The sequence below is a fragment of the Haliotis rubra genome, unplaced genomic scaffold (assembly GCF_003918875.1).
Source record: "Haliotis rubra isolate DU_JTF1 unplaced genomic scaffold, ASM391887v1 Scf16, whole genome shotgun sequence".
Taxonomy (NCBI): domain Eukaryota; kingdom Metazoa; phylum Mollusca; class Gastropoda; order Lepetellida; family Haliotidae; genus Haliotis; species Haliotis rubra.
In genome coordinates this window covers 1,701,278-1,719,053 of record NW_025765558.1, presented here as the reverse complement: position 1 = coordinate 1,719,053, position 17,776 = coordinate 1,701,278, and the positions used below count along the sequence as shown (strand labels likewise).

General features: G+C 40.4%; 1 protein-coding gene across 1 annotated transcript; it reads left to right on the top strand.

Annotated features, from left to right (window-relative positions):
• Positions 1-268: 268 nt before the first annotated feature.
• On the top strand, positions 269-17,009 carry LOC124271387. The gene is made up of 5 exons (XM_046706527.1): positions 269-686; positions 4,741-5,010; positions 7,317-7,332; positions 9,022-9,124; positions 15,862-17,009. Exons 1-5 carry the CDS (start codon positions 608-610, stop codon positions 16,315-16,317), a joined length of 924 nt encoding a protein of 307 aa, XP_046562483.1. The 5' UTR covers positions 269-607; the 3' UTR covers positions 16,318-17,009.
• The last annotated feature ends 767 nt before the right edge of the window (positions 17,010-17,776 follow it).

The window sequence follows — 17,776 nt, the reverse complement described above, 5'->3', positions numbered from 1 at the left end:
GTTTCAATCGTACTGCATTCATATACCCACTTACATGCTTGAAAAACGAGCATTAAATCTCGATTTGTAATGAATGCATTTCCCGCCATTTCGTTGATACCGCTTTCCGATTGTCGTTGAATACAGTCGTGTGTGTCAGATTTGTAGGTTAAAGATATAAGTGTGTGTCATAAACCGCAAAGTTATCGCCAAAGTTATCTTATCAAAATGTTTATTGCCTATGAATATTCCTTCTTATAACGTAAATACAAATCACGACTTCTATGTTTTTAAAGATCTGCTTTTGACACGCGGACGTGGTGATCGAAGTCGAAAGAAGATCGAAGATGTCGTTGTTGTAGTTTGTTTTTTGACAGAATGCCGACTTCATTCCGGTTCTGAATTTCATGAAAATTCATATATATCGCATTTTAATACATGTCCTAAATTTGGCATGTGACGTGTGAAGGCATAAGGCCAGAGGGCCCATGTTGACATCGTCAAACTGAACAGCATGGAACTTCCTGTTGTGTGGGCGTGGCTTAACAGTAAACGTGCTGTGCGTTGTCGTAGACTAATGTCGTAACTATCAGACCTGAAACGGTGTTTGGACAGTCGTCAACACAGAATGGACGGAAAGAACCAGAAAGAGAGAACATTTTTCAGCATAATAACATCGTATTTTCATTCAGTATTTTCATTTATTGGTGAGTAAACTGGACGAACTGCATATACATAGATTTCTAAATATTCAATTTAATCAAGACGCTATTTCTAAAAGTTGTACAACTTTCAATTCATGTATTATTTATTCATGTTATGTATCTATGTATATGTATTATATGTTTCACCATTCATTAATTGATTGACTGATCATTCATTCATTCATTGATCATTCAGTAGATCAGGGATACTCTACAACAGGGATAGGTCACTCGCTGGCTTTCTTTACCATTTGTACTAATTAGGGTGTGCCTCGTCATGCTCCAGCGCACACAGTGACTTGGTTCGTTCCCAGCGCAACTTCAGCTGCGTTTAACAGTACTTCAGCCAGTGTATGGTATCAGTCGGAATTTTACAATGAATGATTGAATTAATTAAGAGCAAGAATTATATGTGAATGAATGAAAGAAATAAAGAAAAAGAACAAAATAAAAAGAACATATGTGAATGAATGAAAGAATAAATGATACACCACGGCCATCCTTCCCCAAACATGTTAAAGAACGCAAAACTATCGGTAGAACACATGTGCTAACATCAGCTGTCCTTTTTAAAAAAAATCTACTTTGAGACATTTTTTTACATTAGTAACTATTTCAGATATCTTATTGCATGTGTGGAATGACATGGGCATTGATATGTTAACTGACACTGTCACAGACCCCTCAAAAACAGAAAGTTTAGAACTATCTCAAAGCGTTGTAAACACCTTTCCAGTTTTGTCAAATACTCTGATCAACAAGAAAGAAAGAAGTTTTAAATAGAACTATAACACTCAAGCATCACAAGCATCAATGGCGTATGTAATATTTTTCACACACCTCAAATACACCCTAACAAAAAAAAATTAAATTATAAAACTATCACTATTACTTGCAAAAACCTTTCACCTGATGGTATATTCCCCTCATAAAAATTAAAGGTGTATGTGAAAGATGTTTTAGAACATATAACTAGAAACACTCAAACAACGCCCTGTAGTATTTCAATGGCAGATCGGCGATATGTCATATTTTTCACACACCTCAAATACACCCTAACAAAAAAAATTTAAATTATAAAACTATCACTATTACTTGCAAAAACCTTTCACCTGATGGTATATTCCCCTCATAAAAATTAAAAGTATATGTGAAAGATGTTTTAGAACAATAACTAGAAACACTCAAACAACGCCCTGTAGTATTTCAATGGTAGATCGGCCATATGTCATATATTTCACACACCTCAAATACACCCTAACAAAAAAATTTAGTTATAAAACTATCACTATTACTTGCAAACACCTTTGAACTAAAGGTATATTCCCCTCATAAAAATTAAACGAATATGTGAAAGAAGTCTTTAGCGATCGAATTTAGTCTTTCTTCGCTGTGTACTGAGAATTGAAGCCAGTGAGCTACAACATGCCGACTTGAAACTTTACTACAAATCTACTGTACTAATACTGACACTAATAACAATTATTTGACTTAAAATGAAGTGACAGAATAGGTAACTTATCTTCTACATGTAGGTTTTCAATTGTCACAACACTCAGCGTATGTAATCAGCTGTTGAAAATAAACCGGGCTCAATCTTAAAAACTACGCTGCCGCCATATTGGCTACACTGGTCACGTGACGAGCTGAGGCATAGCTTAGGGGGTTTTCCGAGGAGTGACCACTCCCCCTTATAGAGTCTCCCTGAGTAGATGAATGGGAAAAAGTCAGTTTCATGCGTCTTTCTTGGACTCACAGACTTGGGTACCATTGTACACAGCTATCTTAGTGCTCAGGTGATCGTAACTCACATACCTTAGCATAGACTTACGAGTGTGACATAGCGCTGATCTCGAGGTTGCTTTTAAAATTAAATTAAGTGCATGATCCAGGGACAAGGTCACACCCTTTTAGGACTTAAATTTCTTTTCCCTGAATGTTTAGTGGTATAAAGCTGAACCACAGTCACCTGAATGCAGCATATAGTGATGTAAGTATATAGTCTATTTACATAGTGTGTTTCAGTTACATAACTGATCAGCTTCAGGCCTTGTGTTAAACAAACAAATGATTCCAGTTGATATTCACAGGGATTTACCTTAAGTCCTGTATTTGAGGGTCCCTGGGACTCATGCTTATAATTTTCAGGGGTCCTGGACAACAAAATGGGGGGGACCAGACACTTAAATATTACTACTTATACTGTTATTGTATTGTGTATCATGATCAACACTTTAATTGTTACAGTAATCAAATTGCAAATGATACCATAACTCAGCCAGTAGCAAACTCAGTGATAACTTATTGTTACTTGATTGGACTTTTTACAAAAGTATTTAGACTTTTGGATGTGCTAATAAATTTTATTGTGTCCTTTGTCAATTTTAATGTGTATAGGTCGCAGAATTCGCGTCGTCTAAATCCCTATATTCATATATGCATTAATTATTTCTTCTCACTTAGGTGCATAATTCAGTTGTTTCTTACTGATATTAAATATCTGGTATAATGTCAGATAGGCAACAGCTGTTTTAGATCCAACCATTTTAGAATTCATAATATTATTTTAATTGAAGAAATGATTTTTTGTCTACTTTCCTGAATCCAGGATTTTTTTTCACAATTAAATGATTTAATGAAAACAGTGTCAGCACACAATATGTCACAACACCCAAGTAATACAAGACATCTTTCAGTTATGTATTCATGGGTCTCAGTAACTCATGCTTGTCATAAGAGGCAACTAATGAGATCAGGTAGACTAATGGGATCGGGTGGACTAATGGGATCGGGTAGACTAATGGGATCGGGTAGACTAATGGGATCGGGTAGACTAATGGGATCGGGTAGACTAATGGGATCGGGTAGACTAATGAGATCAGGTAGACTAATGAGATCGGGTAGACTAATGGGATCGGGTAGGGTAGACTAATGGGATCGGGTAGACTAATGAGATCGGGTAGACTAATGGGATCGGGTGGACTAATGGGATCGGGTAGACTAATGGGATCGGGTAGACTAATGGGATCGGGTGGACTAATGGGATCGGGTAGACTAATGGGATCGGGTAGACTAATGGGATCGGGTGGACTAATGGGATCGGGTGGACTAATGGGATCGGGTAGACTAATGGGATCGGGTGGACTAATGGACTAATGCATCGGGTAGACTAATGGGATCGGGTAGACTAATGGGATCGGGTAGACTAATGGGATCGGATCGGAGGAGACTAATGGTATCGGGTAGACTAATGGGATCGGGTAGACTAATGGGATCGGGTAGACTAATGGGATCGGGTAGACTAATGGGATCGGGATCGGGTAGACTAATGGTATCGGGTAGACTAATGGGATCGGGTAGACTAATGGGATCGGGTAGACTAATGGGATCAGGTAGACTAATGGGATCGGGTAGACTAATGGGATCGGGTAGACTAATGGGATCGGGGATCGGATCGATCGGTAGACTAATGGGATCGGGTAGACTAATGGGATCGGGTAGACTAATGAGATCGGGTAGACTAATGGGATCGGGTAGACTAATGGGATCGGGTAGACTAATGGGATCGGGTAGACTAATGGGATCGGGTAGACTAATGGGATCGGGTAGACTAATGAGATCGGGTAGACTAATGGGATCGGGTAGACTAATGGGATCGGGTATAAGACTTGGTTGACACATGTCATTGTATCCCAGTTGTGTAGAAAGATGCTCATGCTGTTGATCACTGGATTGTCTCATCAAGACTCTGTTATCTATATATATGGATAGCTGGAATGTTGCTGAATGTGGTGTAAAACTAAAGTCACTCACTCAACATATTCATGGGTAAAAGTTTGGAGAAAAGTGATCCTTTCTCTTTGAAAATTGTTTGATTGGCATTTCCTTAAAGCTGACAAATTACAAAGTAGACACAATTAATGGATTACAACTTCTTTATCATAATGTCGAAGCAGTGTAGATCCTCCCACCTTTGTGTGGCAAGCCAGTGTGATATATCATGTTGTTTTCTCAGACATCATGAATATTTAACGCATGTCATCCTTCATTTCCATAGCATCATTCCTTATCCGGCCAGTTGTGGAATTGACTGTACGAGGGATTGACTTGAAGGACAACCCCCTCAAGGGCAAGCCAAGATGTCCAGTCTTGTCTGATAAGAAGAAGAGGGAGGTGGAACAAGCAGTGTGCAGTTTTGTAACTTATGATGCTGAGAATGCTGACAGCGTGGTCAACTTTAACCCAATCAAGCAGAACACCGAGTGCATATTTGCCAAGAAAGCGAGAGTGTGGGGTTCTACAAGCTGGAACACTGCTCTCAGTATAGGTACCCGTTTAACAGTCATTATAGCTAAAATACATGGAATTATCATGAAACGGCCCTCCCATTATCAGAAATGTGCGGGCCGCTGCAAATGATATTGGACCGCTCAACCTTAACGACGGGCCACTATCAGTTCTGTTGTCAAGTGAAGTCATAGTGGGTGCGTGGGCTTACGGTTCATTCGACATTAATTGGCTTTCGACTGGCAGATATTCTGGGTCAAACAAGTCAAAGCAACCCGAATTCCCGCTTTAAATAGCGGTAATATTGGCTTTCTTGTTGGTGCTAACCAACAATTGCACTATTAAGGCTGTTGATGGACCAAAACCGAACACTGACATAGTTTGACATGTTGCAGGCTATGGTCTTGTCAAAGGCCAAGGTCGAATATTGTCACTTTCTGTTGTGACGTCACTTGAATTGTTCGATGACGTAATTGCATTCGGGCAGTCAACCCCATCAGAAGTTGATTTGGGTAAAGTTACAGTCAAATTCCTTCATTGTTTCCTTTTTCTTTTCAACACAAATTCCATGTATTTTAGCAATAATAACGGTAATGCTAATTTTGAGGGCATTATGATTTGCAGAAGCCCTCGGTCTTTTTAATGGAAGACCTCAGGCTTCTGCAAATGATAATGCCCTCAAAATAGCATTACCCTTATATTACAGTTTTTGATCTTGATCTTGACCTGTTCATTTTGGACAGTTTTCAGAAAATGACAGCAAATAATCCCCAATTGAAATGAAAATTTCCCAAATCATCAGAATTAATGGACATGAAATTATTCAAATTTTTGGTCATGTCATTATTTTTTACCAATTTTCATGCTAAGGACTCCCAGTCAAACATCATAGACATGGCTGTGTTAACCCCATATTCAGTAAATCATGTCAACTCAAAGTTCTTGGGACATTCTGGTGAATATTAAGTTATTAATATATAGTTATCATTAGTCTAAGACTAGCAGTGTTGGCATAAATGGTCAGTTCTAATTTGCATATTCTTAGAAACTTTGAGAAACTTATATATCACCTCATTGTCAAAATAAGTTTTGAGACGCTAAAATTAAGTTACCAAGGTTTTTTGTTAAGGAGGGTATGGAGAGTGATGGGGTAGCCTTGTGGTTAGAGGGTTTGCTCATCCTGCTGAAGACCCAGGTTTGATCCCCCTCTTGGGTATAATGTGTGAAGCAGATTTCTGAGGCCACCTACCATGATATTGCTGGAATATTGCTGAAAGTGGCATAAAACCACACTCACTCACCCACTCACCCACCCACCCACCCACTCACTCACTCACTCACCCACTCTCTCAGGAGAAAACACGCCCCTGAGGTTTTGGTAGAGAATGTAGAACCGAGGTAGGAGGGAAATCCCGAGGGGCTTTCCATTCTCTACCAAAACCGAGAGGAAGTGTTTTCCCTAACATATAAACCGTCAGTGATGGATAATTATAATGTAGATGATCATTTAATGAAGCTACATAACAATAACTGAAGCACAAGTAAAATCAATTTAATGACAGTAACTATAAATAGATAATTCAACCCCAGCAACCTTGTTGGCTTGGTGGCTGTGAGGTAGAGCATCTGGTAGACTAACAACTAGTCTCTGAAATGAACATATTTTACTGAAAAAAACGTTCATAGTAAAAAAGAAATATATAATGAAAAGGAGCCCTGAGACTTTCTTCCCTGAAGCTGTGGAAATCTAGACTTGCCACATTTTCTGGACTTGCGTGGGCTTTCTTGGATATATTTGCTTCAGGGTCTGTACGAGAGACTAAGCATCTGGTTATTAACCTGATAGATGCGGTTCTAATCCTGCTTGGGAAAACATTTGCACTTTGAAATTGATCTTGGACGATATTTTTTAGTTGATTTCAAACACTCATATATCATTTGAATGTTGATGTTCATATAGAGTTAGGAAAAAATAAAACCTAGAAGAGGTCTTACTTACAAAAAGTAAAACCTGGGAAGAGGTCTTATTTACAAAAAGTAAAACCTGAGAGCAAACAAAAACCTCAAATGCGGTTATTCCGGGAAAACAAGAGATGCTTAATATATAGTGAGAAGCACCCTTCAGGTTTATATAAAGAAAACTGAAACATACTCAAAGAACAAAGGAAAACATTAGATGATGTCTATAGCCTTTTTTATGCTTTAGTATAAGTGTACTTAGCTGAGTTGCTAACATGTCTTAACCATTCTTATTTTGTGTCAAGCTTTAAAAGATTACTCCATTGCACAAAATGAACATTATAATGTTATTGTTTTTCTTTTACCCAAAACGAAACCATGGAACAGAGGAGAATGTTTACAGGTAAGTTTGTGTTTAGTATTGTTTTGAGACAGTATCTGGACCGCCTCTGTGGTGTAGTAGTTAGAGCGTCCGCCCGGAGAGCGGAAGGTCGCGGATTCAATCCCTGACCGCGTCATACCAAAAGGCCTCAAAATATGGTACTTGATGGTCCCTTCCTGGTACTCGGCATTAATGGGTACAACAAGAACTGGTCGGCTCGGGAGTCGGTATAATGTGTCTGAGTAGGGTATTCATGCTTCACTGCGGCATGGTATGTCAGTGGGCTAGCACTATAAAACCAGCTTCAGTCTGGGCTAGTACAAGCAGCCGCATATACACATACACATGCATGCACGTCGTCATATGAGCGTAAAATTCTCAAGTACGACGTTAAACCCAATTTCACCTCACCTCACCTCACCTCACAGTATCTGTTTCTTAAGCAGGGGCTGGGACAGGTCATTTGGGTAGTTGGGTCTGGCTGGTACTGAGGTAGGTATGATTGAAGCCTCAGTGCTGATGGACTACCCTAGGGGTTGGTTCCTTGCTTTTGCTCAAAGATCGAGTCATGAGTAATTATTTGTAAAATATACACTGGAAACATTATGACTTGTAAGTGAAAGGGACATAACTCTGTACTTTCACAGAAACTGTTCATCAGTTTAAGCATGACCGAAGCGGTTTCTAAGTTAATCCTTTGTTGTTTTACCAGGTGACTGATTTAATATTGCTGGTTTGTCTGATAGCATCTTACCTTGTAGTAGATCGTTATTCCACCTGTGAAGGTCTGGGTTAGAATTGGTCTTCAGCAACCCATACTTGTAGTAAGAGGCGACTAAGGAGATGGGTGGTCAGGCTTGCTGACTTGGTTGACACTAGTGTTAGGAATTAATTGAAATCTCACAATTGATGATTGTTTCATTACCAACGAACAATCATCGAAAAAAATTGGTTAGCGTCATTTTTTCAGATTTTCCTATCCAGATTGTTATTGCAGATATGTATAACATGATGCAACTTGCTACTTTAAAGTGATGACTAATATATCATGAACATAAACTTCCCGGAGTCTTCAAGAAATATTCAGTCATGGATTTTCAGCTAGTGAAGTGGGTTTTCTAAGAATTAAACACGGTTTCATGCCCTGACAACTTCAACGATATGTTCCACTGTCAAGTATTTCAAAGACTAAAACAGTTGTTCCAAAATCGTTTATGTTCGATTATGAGAAAATGTGATCGATTGCTTGGTCGTTTGGTCACTGTGATCAATCTTCGATTATTTCAAGTAATCGGAACACACTAGTTGACACATGTCATTGTATCCCATTTGCATAGATTGATGATCATGCTGTTGATCACTGGATGGTCTGGTCCAGATTTGATTATTTACAGTCCACTGCCATATAGCTGGAATATCGCTGACACCGGCATTAAACAACAAACCAACCAATCTCCTTATTCCATGAGTCCATGAAATCTTAGTGTGTAGGGTTTGTGAATGGGTAAGTGGAAAAATGGATGGATGGACTGAAAGATTTATGGATGGATGGATATCTGGAAGGACAAGAGCAATAATGGTAGTTGTCATGTGTGTTTACTACATCAAGTGTTATTTGATATTGAAACTTGCACAATTGGGGATTATTACCAAGCTTCAGCCAAAAACACAATCAAAAGGTATAACCATGAACTTTCGACCTCATTTCAGATCACTTCCCACACTACTGAAGTTCAGCATGGTCTGTGAAGACCTTGGGTTGGACATGTTTCTGATAGAACTTCCAGGAGAGGAGTATGGCAAGGATGTGAATGTAAGTCATTTACTGCAATAATATATTTCTGGGCGTGAGCTGTTCATACACCACTTGCTCTTGTATATGTATTTTTTATGGCGGTTAAATGGATTATATAATGAACAATGACTGAGTTGTGTTTTATGCTGTTTCCTTTTCGGTTATATGGAGTTGGGCTTGATTGGAGCATTTAGAGCTTGCAGTGGTGCAGACCGCGAAACTGCAAAATTCAACCTTATACTGATACCAACCTGCACCCAGTGCATGTTAATACTTTGCTGTTCAGGAAATGGCTTGGAGAAGATGACAACACAGACAGTGATTCAATGACAGTTACTGTTAATGCCATTTACATTGTATGGCCCTAATTTTTCAATATAGCATGTAAAGCAAATGCTGTACATTTTGGAGGATGTTACTTTCACATCGGTGGATAAGATCTTCATCGCTATGTGAAATGGATATATTTGTATTCACATAGTAGCAGTGTAACATCTTGATATATATATGTACTTATGCATCGGATATGTAACATATTTCCCTATGCTAATAAAAAAAATAAATAATTTTTTTTGTATGAAATAAAATCAGGGAGAAATGGCTGTCTGAGATTTTATGTGCGCTTCCTGCCATGAGGCGCACGAGGCATCAGTAGGTGATAATCGGGGATAACTGCATCCGGAGAAACGCATGCGTTTCAAGAGCTCACTGCGTCTGGTTGTTGGCGGAATCATTGGTGAATATCTCTGTTAATGCAGGGGCAGATACACCTTTTTGAGAAAGGGGTGTGTTTGCACATCTGTCGATGACAGCAGTGGCCCGCACTGTCTTCGCAAATATGGGGTACAGGGGCGGATACAGCTTTTTGAGAAAGGGGGGGTGCACTCTATTTAGAAAGGAGGGGTGCACAGTTCATTTTCACCCGAGTTTCAATGGTCATTTAACAAACTTTCAGCACCAAAGGAGGGGTGCGCACCCCTGCACCCCCTCGTCTGGATCCGCCTATGGGGTATCAAGATGATGATGACTTTCCGTTCGATTCCTCACATGGGTACAATGTCTGAAGCCCATTTCTGGTGTCCCCCGATGTGATAATGTTGGAATATTGCTAAAAGCGGCGTAAGGCTAAACTCACTCATTCACTCACTCATATATACATAACATCGTGAAACAAGGAAGTGTACTCTTGTTCACACGTATTCTAAGAATTTTAATAAATCAGTATTTTTTAAGCAACAACACAAACATTGATTTCATGTTACACGTTCTGAAGTGTTTCAACAAGTTTAAAGCATGACTTAATTACTACACTAACCAACTCTTTATCCTTCTTCGTACCGGGCGGTGAGGTAGCCTAGTGGTTAAAGCGTTCGCTCGTCACGCCGAAGGCCCGGGTTCGATTCCCCACATGGGTACAATTTGTGAAGCCCATTTCTGGTGTCCCCAGCCGTGATATTGCTGGAATATTGCTAAAAACGGCGTAAAACCATACTCAGTCAGTCAGTCAGTCTTCCGTGTACCAGTGGTGATCCGGATTAGAATTTGTCTTCTTGCGAAGAGGCGAATGAGGAGTGAGGTTGTCAGACATCCTGACTTGGTTGACATGTCATCGTACAATTGCGCAGATAGGTGTTCATGTTGTCAGTCACTGGGTTGTCTAGTCCAGAGTCGTTTATTTACAGCAGCCGTTGTGAAGCTGGAGTATTGCTGAGTGCAGCGTTAAACACCGAAACAAAAGTTAGTGGTTTCTGACACATATCTTTACCATTACACGTTGATATGAATGAAGCGGACGTATAATATTACAAATGAGCCACGAGGCAAATGAAGCGGAGGCTTGCCAAGCGTTAGAATAAGTACTTTTCTGTTACGTCAAAAATAGTCTGGACACATTTGCCGTCATTACTTCGTTTTGTATCCCGATCCAGTCAGTCTGATCCCATGAACGAGAGTAGGGCCACCATAACCCGGGGGCCCCCAGTATTTATTAGGGGTGGGTATTGCAGAGAATTTTCATATTGGGATATATTGCGATGCAAAAGCATGTATTGCGATGTGTATTGCAATATATTGCAAGATGTTTTTATTAACAAAAAACTACTTATAATCGAGTTATGTTTGATTTATAAAGCAAAACCACTACAAAATCACTATGCTTGATTCACCTTACTAAAAACTTTTAATTATGACAAAGTACAAATGTAAATAATATTTGGCACAAATGAAACAAGGAAAAGAACTTAACAATCCAGTTAAATGTAATTTTCACCACGATCATTCCCCACCACCACAGTTTCCACAATCATCAAGATTACCGAGTGTTACGAAGTTTTCCGAATGCATGTCAAAATACCGGTTTTCGATCAGCGTATCGCAATACGTATCGTTTTCATGTGTGAACCGGTAAATACCGGTAAACCGGTTATATTGCGCAGCCCTAGTATTTATGGTGACGCAACCAGCTGTGAAGAGGTTTTTCCCTTCAACACACCAGAAAGCTTCGATCAGGTCGAATCCCGATTAGCCCGATTTTGATTATGTATCTGAATGTCAGCAAAATACCATATCCGTAGGTTTCACAAATGTGGTAAACGACTGAGCCCTTCATTAACTCAGGGCTTTCCTCCCAAGTAATATTAAGCCGGCACGCTGTGACTCAACTTAAATTCAGTTACTGTTCCAAATAGCGTTAAACCCAGCTCACTCACTCACCCATGAGAGAGATCTACTCTGTCCTCGACCACTTTGATAAACTGACTGACTGACTGAGTTTACTTTTACGCCGCTTTTAGCAATATTCCAGCAATATCACGGCGGGGGACACCAGAAATGAGCTTCACACATTGTGCCCACGTGGGGAATCGAACCGGGGTCTTCAGCGTGACGAGCGAACGCCTTAACCATTAGACTACCCCACCGCCCCTTGATAAATGTAATGGAGGCGGTGACACCTCTTCTGAATAGAAAATATATATACTGTGGTGAATGGGCTCAGATATTAATAACTTTAAATGGGCATGATGTTGGTCATTGGATTGTCTGATCCAGACTGGATTATTTACAGACCGCTGCCATTCAACTGGATTATTGCTGAGTGCGGTGTTAAACATCAGCAGACACACACACACACACACACACACACACACAACACACACACACACACACCCAAACACACAACACCCCAACAAAACACATAACCAAACCAAACACACACACACACAAAAAACCAAACAAAAAAACAAAACAAAACCAGAAACCCAAACAAACACACAAACACACACACACACACAAAAAACCCCAAAAAACCCCAACTAAATGATACACCGGAAAGGGGTGATTTAACATTTCATATGACTTTTTACATCTATTCTTTGTCACATTCCACTCGAAATTGCTACGATGGGAATACATAGATTGACGTGAGTGGTTCGCGAGACAGAGTCGCTCTGTTTAGTTTGACACGCAACCAATTACTCTAATCAACGCAGTTAACAGTAATCAGCGCCGAGGGGGTGCGTCTGGGTGACCAGCCAACCCAGTGTAATGCCAGTGGATAATTTCTCATCAATTACAGTCCACGGAACAGTTTTTCCCGTCAACATTACATATATCTCATTTATGGTTAATATTGTTTATGACTGTTGATCTATGTTGTTACGTACCAAAGTGCCAGAGCTCACATGTCTATTGCATTTAGCTGTAAGCAAAACCATTTTTAAGTCGTTATTAATGAGTTGAAATTATTTTGTTATTACTACGAGAGATTTTTTTATTACGTATCAGTTGGTCATGCAGCATTATCGCTATTAGGCGGAGAGAACCAGTGCAACTGGATAGGGTCAACAAATCTTCGGTCTTTGGACAACGCTAATAGCCCAAATTGCATCGGAACCTTAAGTGTATGATTAACACAATTTATTAATCCTATTATGATAACCGACTTAAAACAGAATCATCGTCATCTGACCTTATTTCCGAGATGCGTAAGTGTCTGTAATGGTTAATGTCAGTGGTGGTGAATGTCAATGAATGGAGCTACGTGATCACATGCCTGTTATACTTAGGTCAATTTTAAAATATGATATAGATTTATTGTCAACAAATGTCTCCTTGAAAGTGGAGTGAGTTTAGATTTACGCCGGTTTTAGCAATATGCAAGTTATATCACTGCGGAGGTCACCAGAAATGGGCTTCAAACATTGTAAGCATGTGGGGAATCGAACCCGGGTCTTCGGCGTGACGAGCGAACGCTTTAACCACTAGACTAACTCTTATGAAAGAGGAAGTGGTGGTCTCAGTATGAGTACATGTTGAAATGTCTTCGACTACTTTAATCGACTGATAAATCCTGAGCCTCAGATCGAACAGACAGATATTTTGTTATTAATATCATGTGATGTCGAGATGCAGCCTCATAGCCATGGGTTTACTGAGCTAATTGTTCCGATTTGACAAGTCTGTTTTATATAATCGGGCCTGCGGCTTGTGGATAACATGCAAATTTGAAGAACGTGAGTTGTCAAAAACCGGCAGGAAACGGACTCCATCTGTGAACACATGAATTTGACACAAGGGAAGGCTGGCCGTGGTTTTGGAAGGCGAGTGCATCACCATGTAAAATTATTTTCCGAAAGGCCAGCTGCTAAACGGAGCAGATTTTGCTACACTTCTGAGGCAATTACTTAATGAAATTTAGCCTGGAATCCCAAGAAACGGTGTACTTTACACGAGGACAATGCGCCATTGCACAAATGTTTGCAGCAATACAGATCATGGCTTTGAACTGTTTCTGGGCCCTTCTTGAAGCCAATGACACAACGACGCAAGTTCTTATGGTTTTCTACTGCACAGTTGATGTGAGATTAAACGTTTATGGAATGACTATAGACTATTCACCTGTGTCACTCTCTGCAATTTTAGTTTACAATAACTGCAATTTTGGAACATGGTGCAGACTTTATATCAGGCCGACAATCATGGAACGTGCTTTGACTGCGTGTCATCATGTTGTCTGATGTTTTCAGTAACCCATGTTTGTCGTGGCCTGAGGCCACATCAAAATAATTTCTTTTTTCTCATTAACGCCCGACCCTACAATTTGGCCGGACCCTAATTTTAAAAGCACACACTTTTGCACTGGTAAATTTGCTTGTATCAAGCCGACAGACTTCCTCAATCCGTCTCAGCTTCCGGCAATCCAAGGTTTCGACTAACATTGTATAGAAAATCAGAAAAAATATGAAAAAATAAAAATAAAACCCGCCTAACCTACCCATTTAAAAAAAAAATAAACGTGATGAGAAACAAGTAATATATTTATGTGGCCTGATGGTTAAAAACTTCCGCTCGTCACGCTGAAGTCCCGGGTTCGATTCGCCACATGGGTGCATTGTGTGAAGCCCACTTCTGTGTCCCCTGCCCTGATATTGAAGGAATATTGCTAAAAGCGGCGTAAAACCATACTCACTCACTCACTCACTGTATGATGCGTATCAGTCGCCCACCGAAGCGCAAGCAATGCAACACAATGTGCAGTTGAAAAAGCGAAATGTTTGATTGTGCTATATTTTTAAAAAACCGATGTCCTTTTATTGCAAATGAGGTTTCAATGTTTCGACAACGAATATTTAATAAGTTACTTATATCTATTTGAGTTGCCACAGAAGTGTTCTGAAACCCATTTAATTTGAATAGTAATGAACTGGAAAACAAGAAAATTCTTTTTAAAAATGTCGATTCTCCCGTTTCAGTTCTATTAATATTGTCGGGCGGTTCGGTAGCCTCGTGGTTAAAGCGTTCGCTCGTCACGCCGATGGCCCGGGTTCGATTCCCTTCATGGAACAATGTGTGAAGCCCATTTCTTGTGTTCCCGCCGTGATATTGCTGGAATATTGCTAAAAGCGGCGTAAACAAGACTGGATTCAGCTGATACTGATCTCTGACACATATAGGCGTTATTGGTGTATCTAATATTGAGGTGCCATTATTCAGGAGGCGTGGAATCAGGTATTTAGCTCACCTGAAAAGGTCAAACGATTCCCGACGTTGATCATGCCGGGGTACACCAGAAATGATCTTCACACATTTTACCAATGTGGGGAATCGAACCCGGGTCTTCAGCGTGACGAACGAACGCTTTAATCACTGGGCTACTTCACCACTCACTAACTCACTCTATCTCCTAAATATAACTTATGTTGCATATCTAAAATACATTCGTTCCTCGAATCTGCTTTTGCTGGAGTAAACAAACCACGGAGGACATTGATATGCACTTGTGTAACAATTTTGTTGAAGCCCAGATATCTATACTATTCACACTTTGCTAAGGATCAATTCATGGATTCAACAGAAAACTATTATGTGCGGTCAAATTTGGTTTAAATATCTAAGCTTATTGTCAGCACGGATCCTAGGTTTCAGTATGTCATTGCATCTTGTGGATCCCATAGCTGCTATTGACAGGTGTTGTTTATTTGTCAATGACTCGTTCCATGATTTGCAAAATGGTTGATTGGTGCCATGAAAACCATTTTTATGGTTACTCATGTATCAAGTGCATAAGGTTAGATTAAAGTGGCTGTTTGCCTAAAGAGGGGTTACCATATCATTATTTATCCAGTTTTAAATGGATACAATTTCAAATTATAAATCTACATTTAAGTAAAGTTGTGAATTTTTGTGATCCTTAAAGTGTGGGTAGTATATTTGAGTATCAGTTTTCAGTGATTCTACATTTGCCTTGTCTATTTCAGATATTTGGAGACGCCGTGAGGCGTGTGCTCAAACAGATATCCGACCACGACCCAACAGGGTGGCGGTGTATGGACAAGTCCTACATCGGACGAAAGGGATGGGTCTTTGAATTCAATAAAATAACTTTCTTCATCACCACATTCGCACCTTGCTACCCGGCCGATAATTCCCGATACGGATTCGAGTGTGATAACTGTTATATCGCCCTCCAGCCAGAGATTTCATTCGCTCAACACGACTTGCCACCCGACACCCCTTCAACTGAATGGGAATGTCCCGTAACCGTGCGAGACAAGATTCGGGTTGGATTCAGGAATTCTGGGAGAGAATACCATATAAGAGACACCATATATTATCCAATGGCCGAAGACGTGGTAAAACCCTTGGGAAGAGACGACCCGATTGTGGAATGGTGGAAGAAAAAAGACAAGTTGGCAGAGAAAAGATTAAAATAGACATATATGTTTTATGTTAAAAAATATGTCCACCGAATATTTAACAACTTGACAGTAAAACATTCCTCTGCCTCGGACTATTACAAATTTTCTCAAATGGACAGCTGATCAAACCAAACGTCCTCGGGTGTAGGGGAAAGTGAGTGTGTTTGGTGGGAGGTCAGACTCAAAATTGTGTTGCCAATTGCGTCTCGGCTGCGAGTTTTGGGACATTTGTTTTGTCTAGTGCTGCTCAGTCGAGATTAATGTGAAGTTTGTCTTGTCTAAATCGTCCCGGACTCGATCGTGTGTGTATTTCGTGACTGGCTCGGCTCGGCCATCGAGAAGACGTTCGTTTTGTCCAGCTTGCCTCGTCAAGAACTCTATCATCGGGAGGGTTGTGATGTCTGACAGGCCACTGTTGATACGTCGTTTGTTTTGTCAACTTCAACTAGACGCTACCATAAATGGTTCATGAGGATAAGGTATTATGACGTCTAGCTGACGGCGATCGAGAGGATCGTTCTGTCTACTTCATGGAGGTGACGTGAGGGCCAGCAGACCTTGCTCCACTTGGCCACGCTATCATGGAGCGACTTCTGACCGCAAGCCGTAGTTGAGAGGAGGTTCGGTTTGGTCACCCCTGTAATCTGTGATATGTTTTATACACTATTGTCTATGAGAGATTCATTAAACAAATATTTTGTCATCTACGCAATATTATGTATTCATTATATTTGTTTGGGCCGCGATAAATATCATGTCATTTGATTGCATAACATGATCAGTATTGACACCGGTTGGCTCAATTCACTATCTTGTTGGGAAGAGGGTGGTAGGTTGGCCTTATGGGTAAAGTAACGCCGGAAACCTCAGTTCGATCCCCTACAAAGGTACATTTCTGGTGTTCTCCACCGTGATAGTGCAAGAATATTACTTAAAGTGGTGTGTTACCATAGTCTCGCACTATCTCACCAACTCAAATTGTCGGAGGGGCGGCGGGGTAGCCTAGTGGTTAATGAGTTCGCTCGTCACGCCGAACACCCAGGTTCGAATCCCATACATGGGTACAATGTGTGAAGCCCATTTCTGGTGTCCCCCGGCATGATATTGCAGCAATATTGCAAAACGCGGCGTAAAACCATACTCACTCACCACTTTGTCGGAATAACGTTTGCTGGAATAAGGTGGTCAACCTACACTCGAGTTTGAGCCCAACCTCTCTGTCACCTCCTGCTTCTCATAGGCCTTTGTGTTATTCTACGATGTACAGTCTCATTAACATATCACTATTTACTCCGATGCCGTACCCAGTGTGTGAAGATTTGAGGACTCTCCATGTGGTGGATAACCCAATACTTTTATATCAGACCACCCGTGAAGGTCCGAGCTAGAATTAACCTTCAGTAACCTATGCTTGTCGTAAGAGGCGACTAACGGGATCGGGTGGTCAGGCTCGCTGGCTTGGTTGACACATGTC

Bases quoted from the DNA above. Each gene is read 5' to 3' on its own strand.
- LOC124271387 (XM_046706527.1), top strand. From the start codon at position 608: ATGGACGGAAAGAACCAGAAAGAGAGAACATTTTTCAGCATAATAACA. The intron at 687-4,740 runs GTGAGTAAACTG...TCATTTCCATAG, and splicing joins TTCAGTATTTTCATTTATTG to CATCATTCCTTATCCGGCCA. The intron at 9,125-15,861 runs GTAAGTCATTTA...TGTCTATTTCAG, and splicing joins AGTATGGCAAGGATGTGAAT to ATATTTGGAGACGCCGTGAG.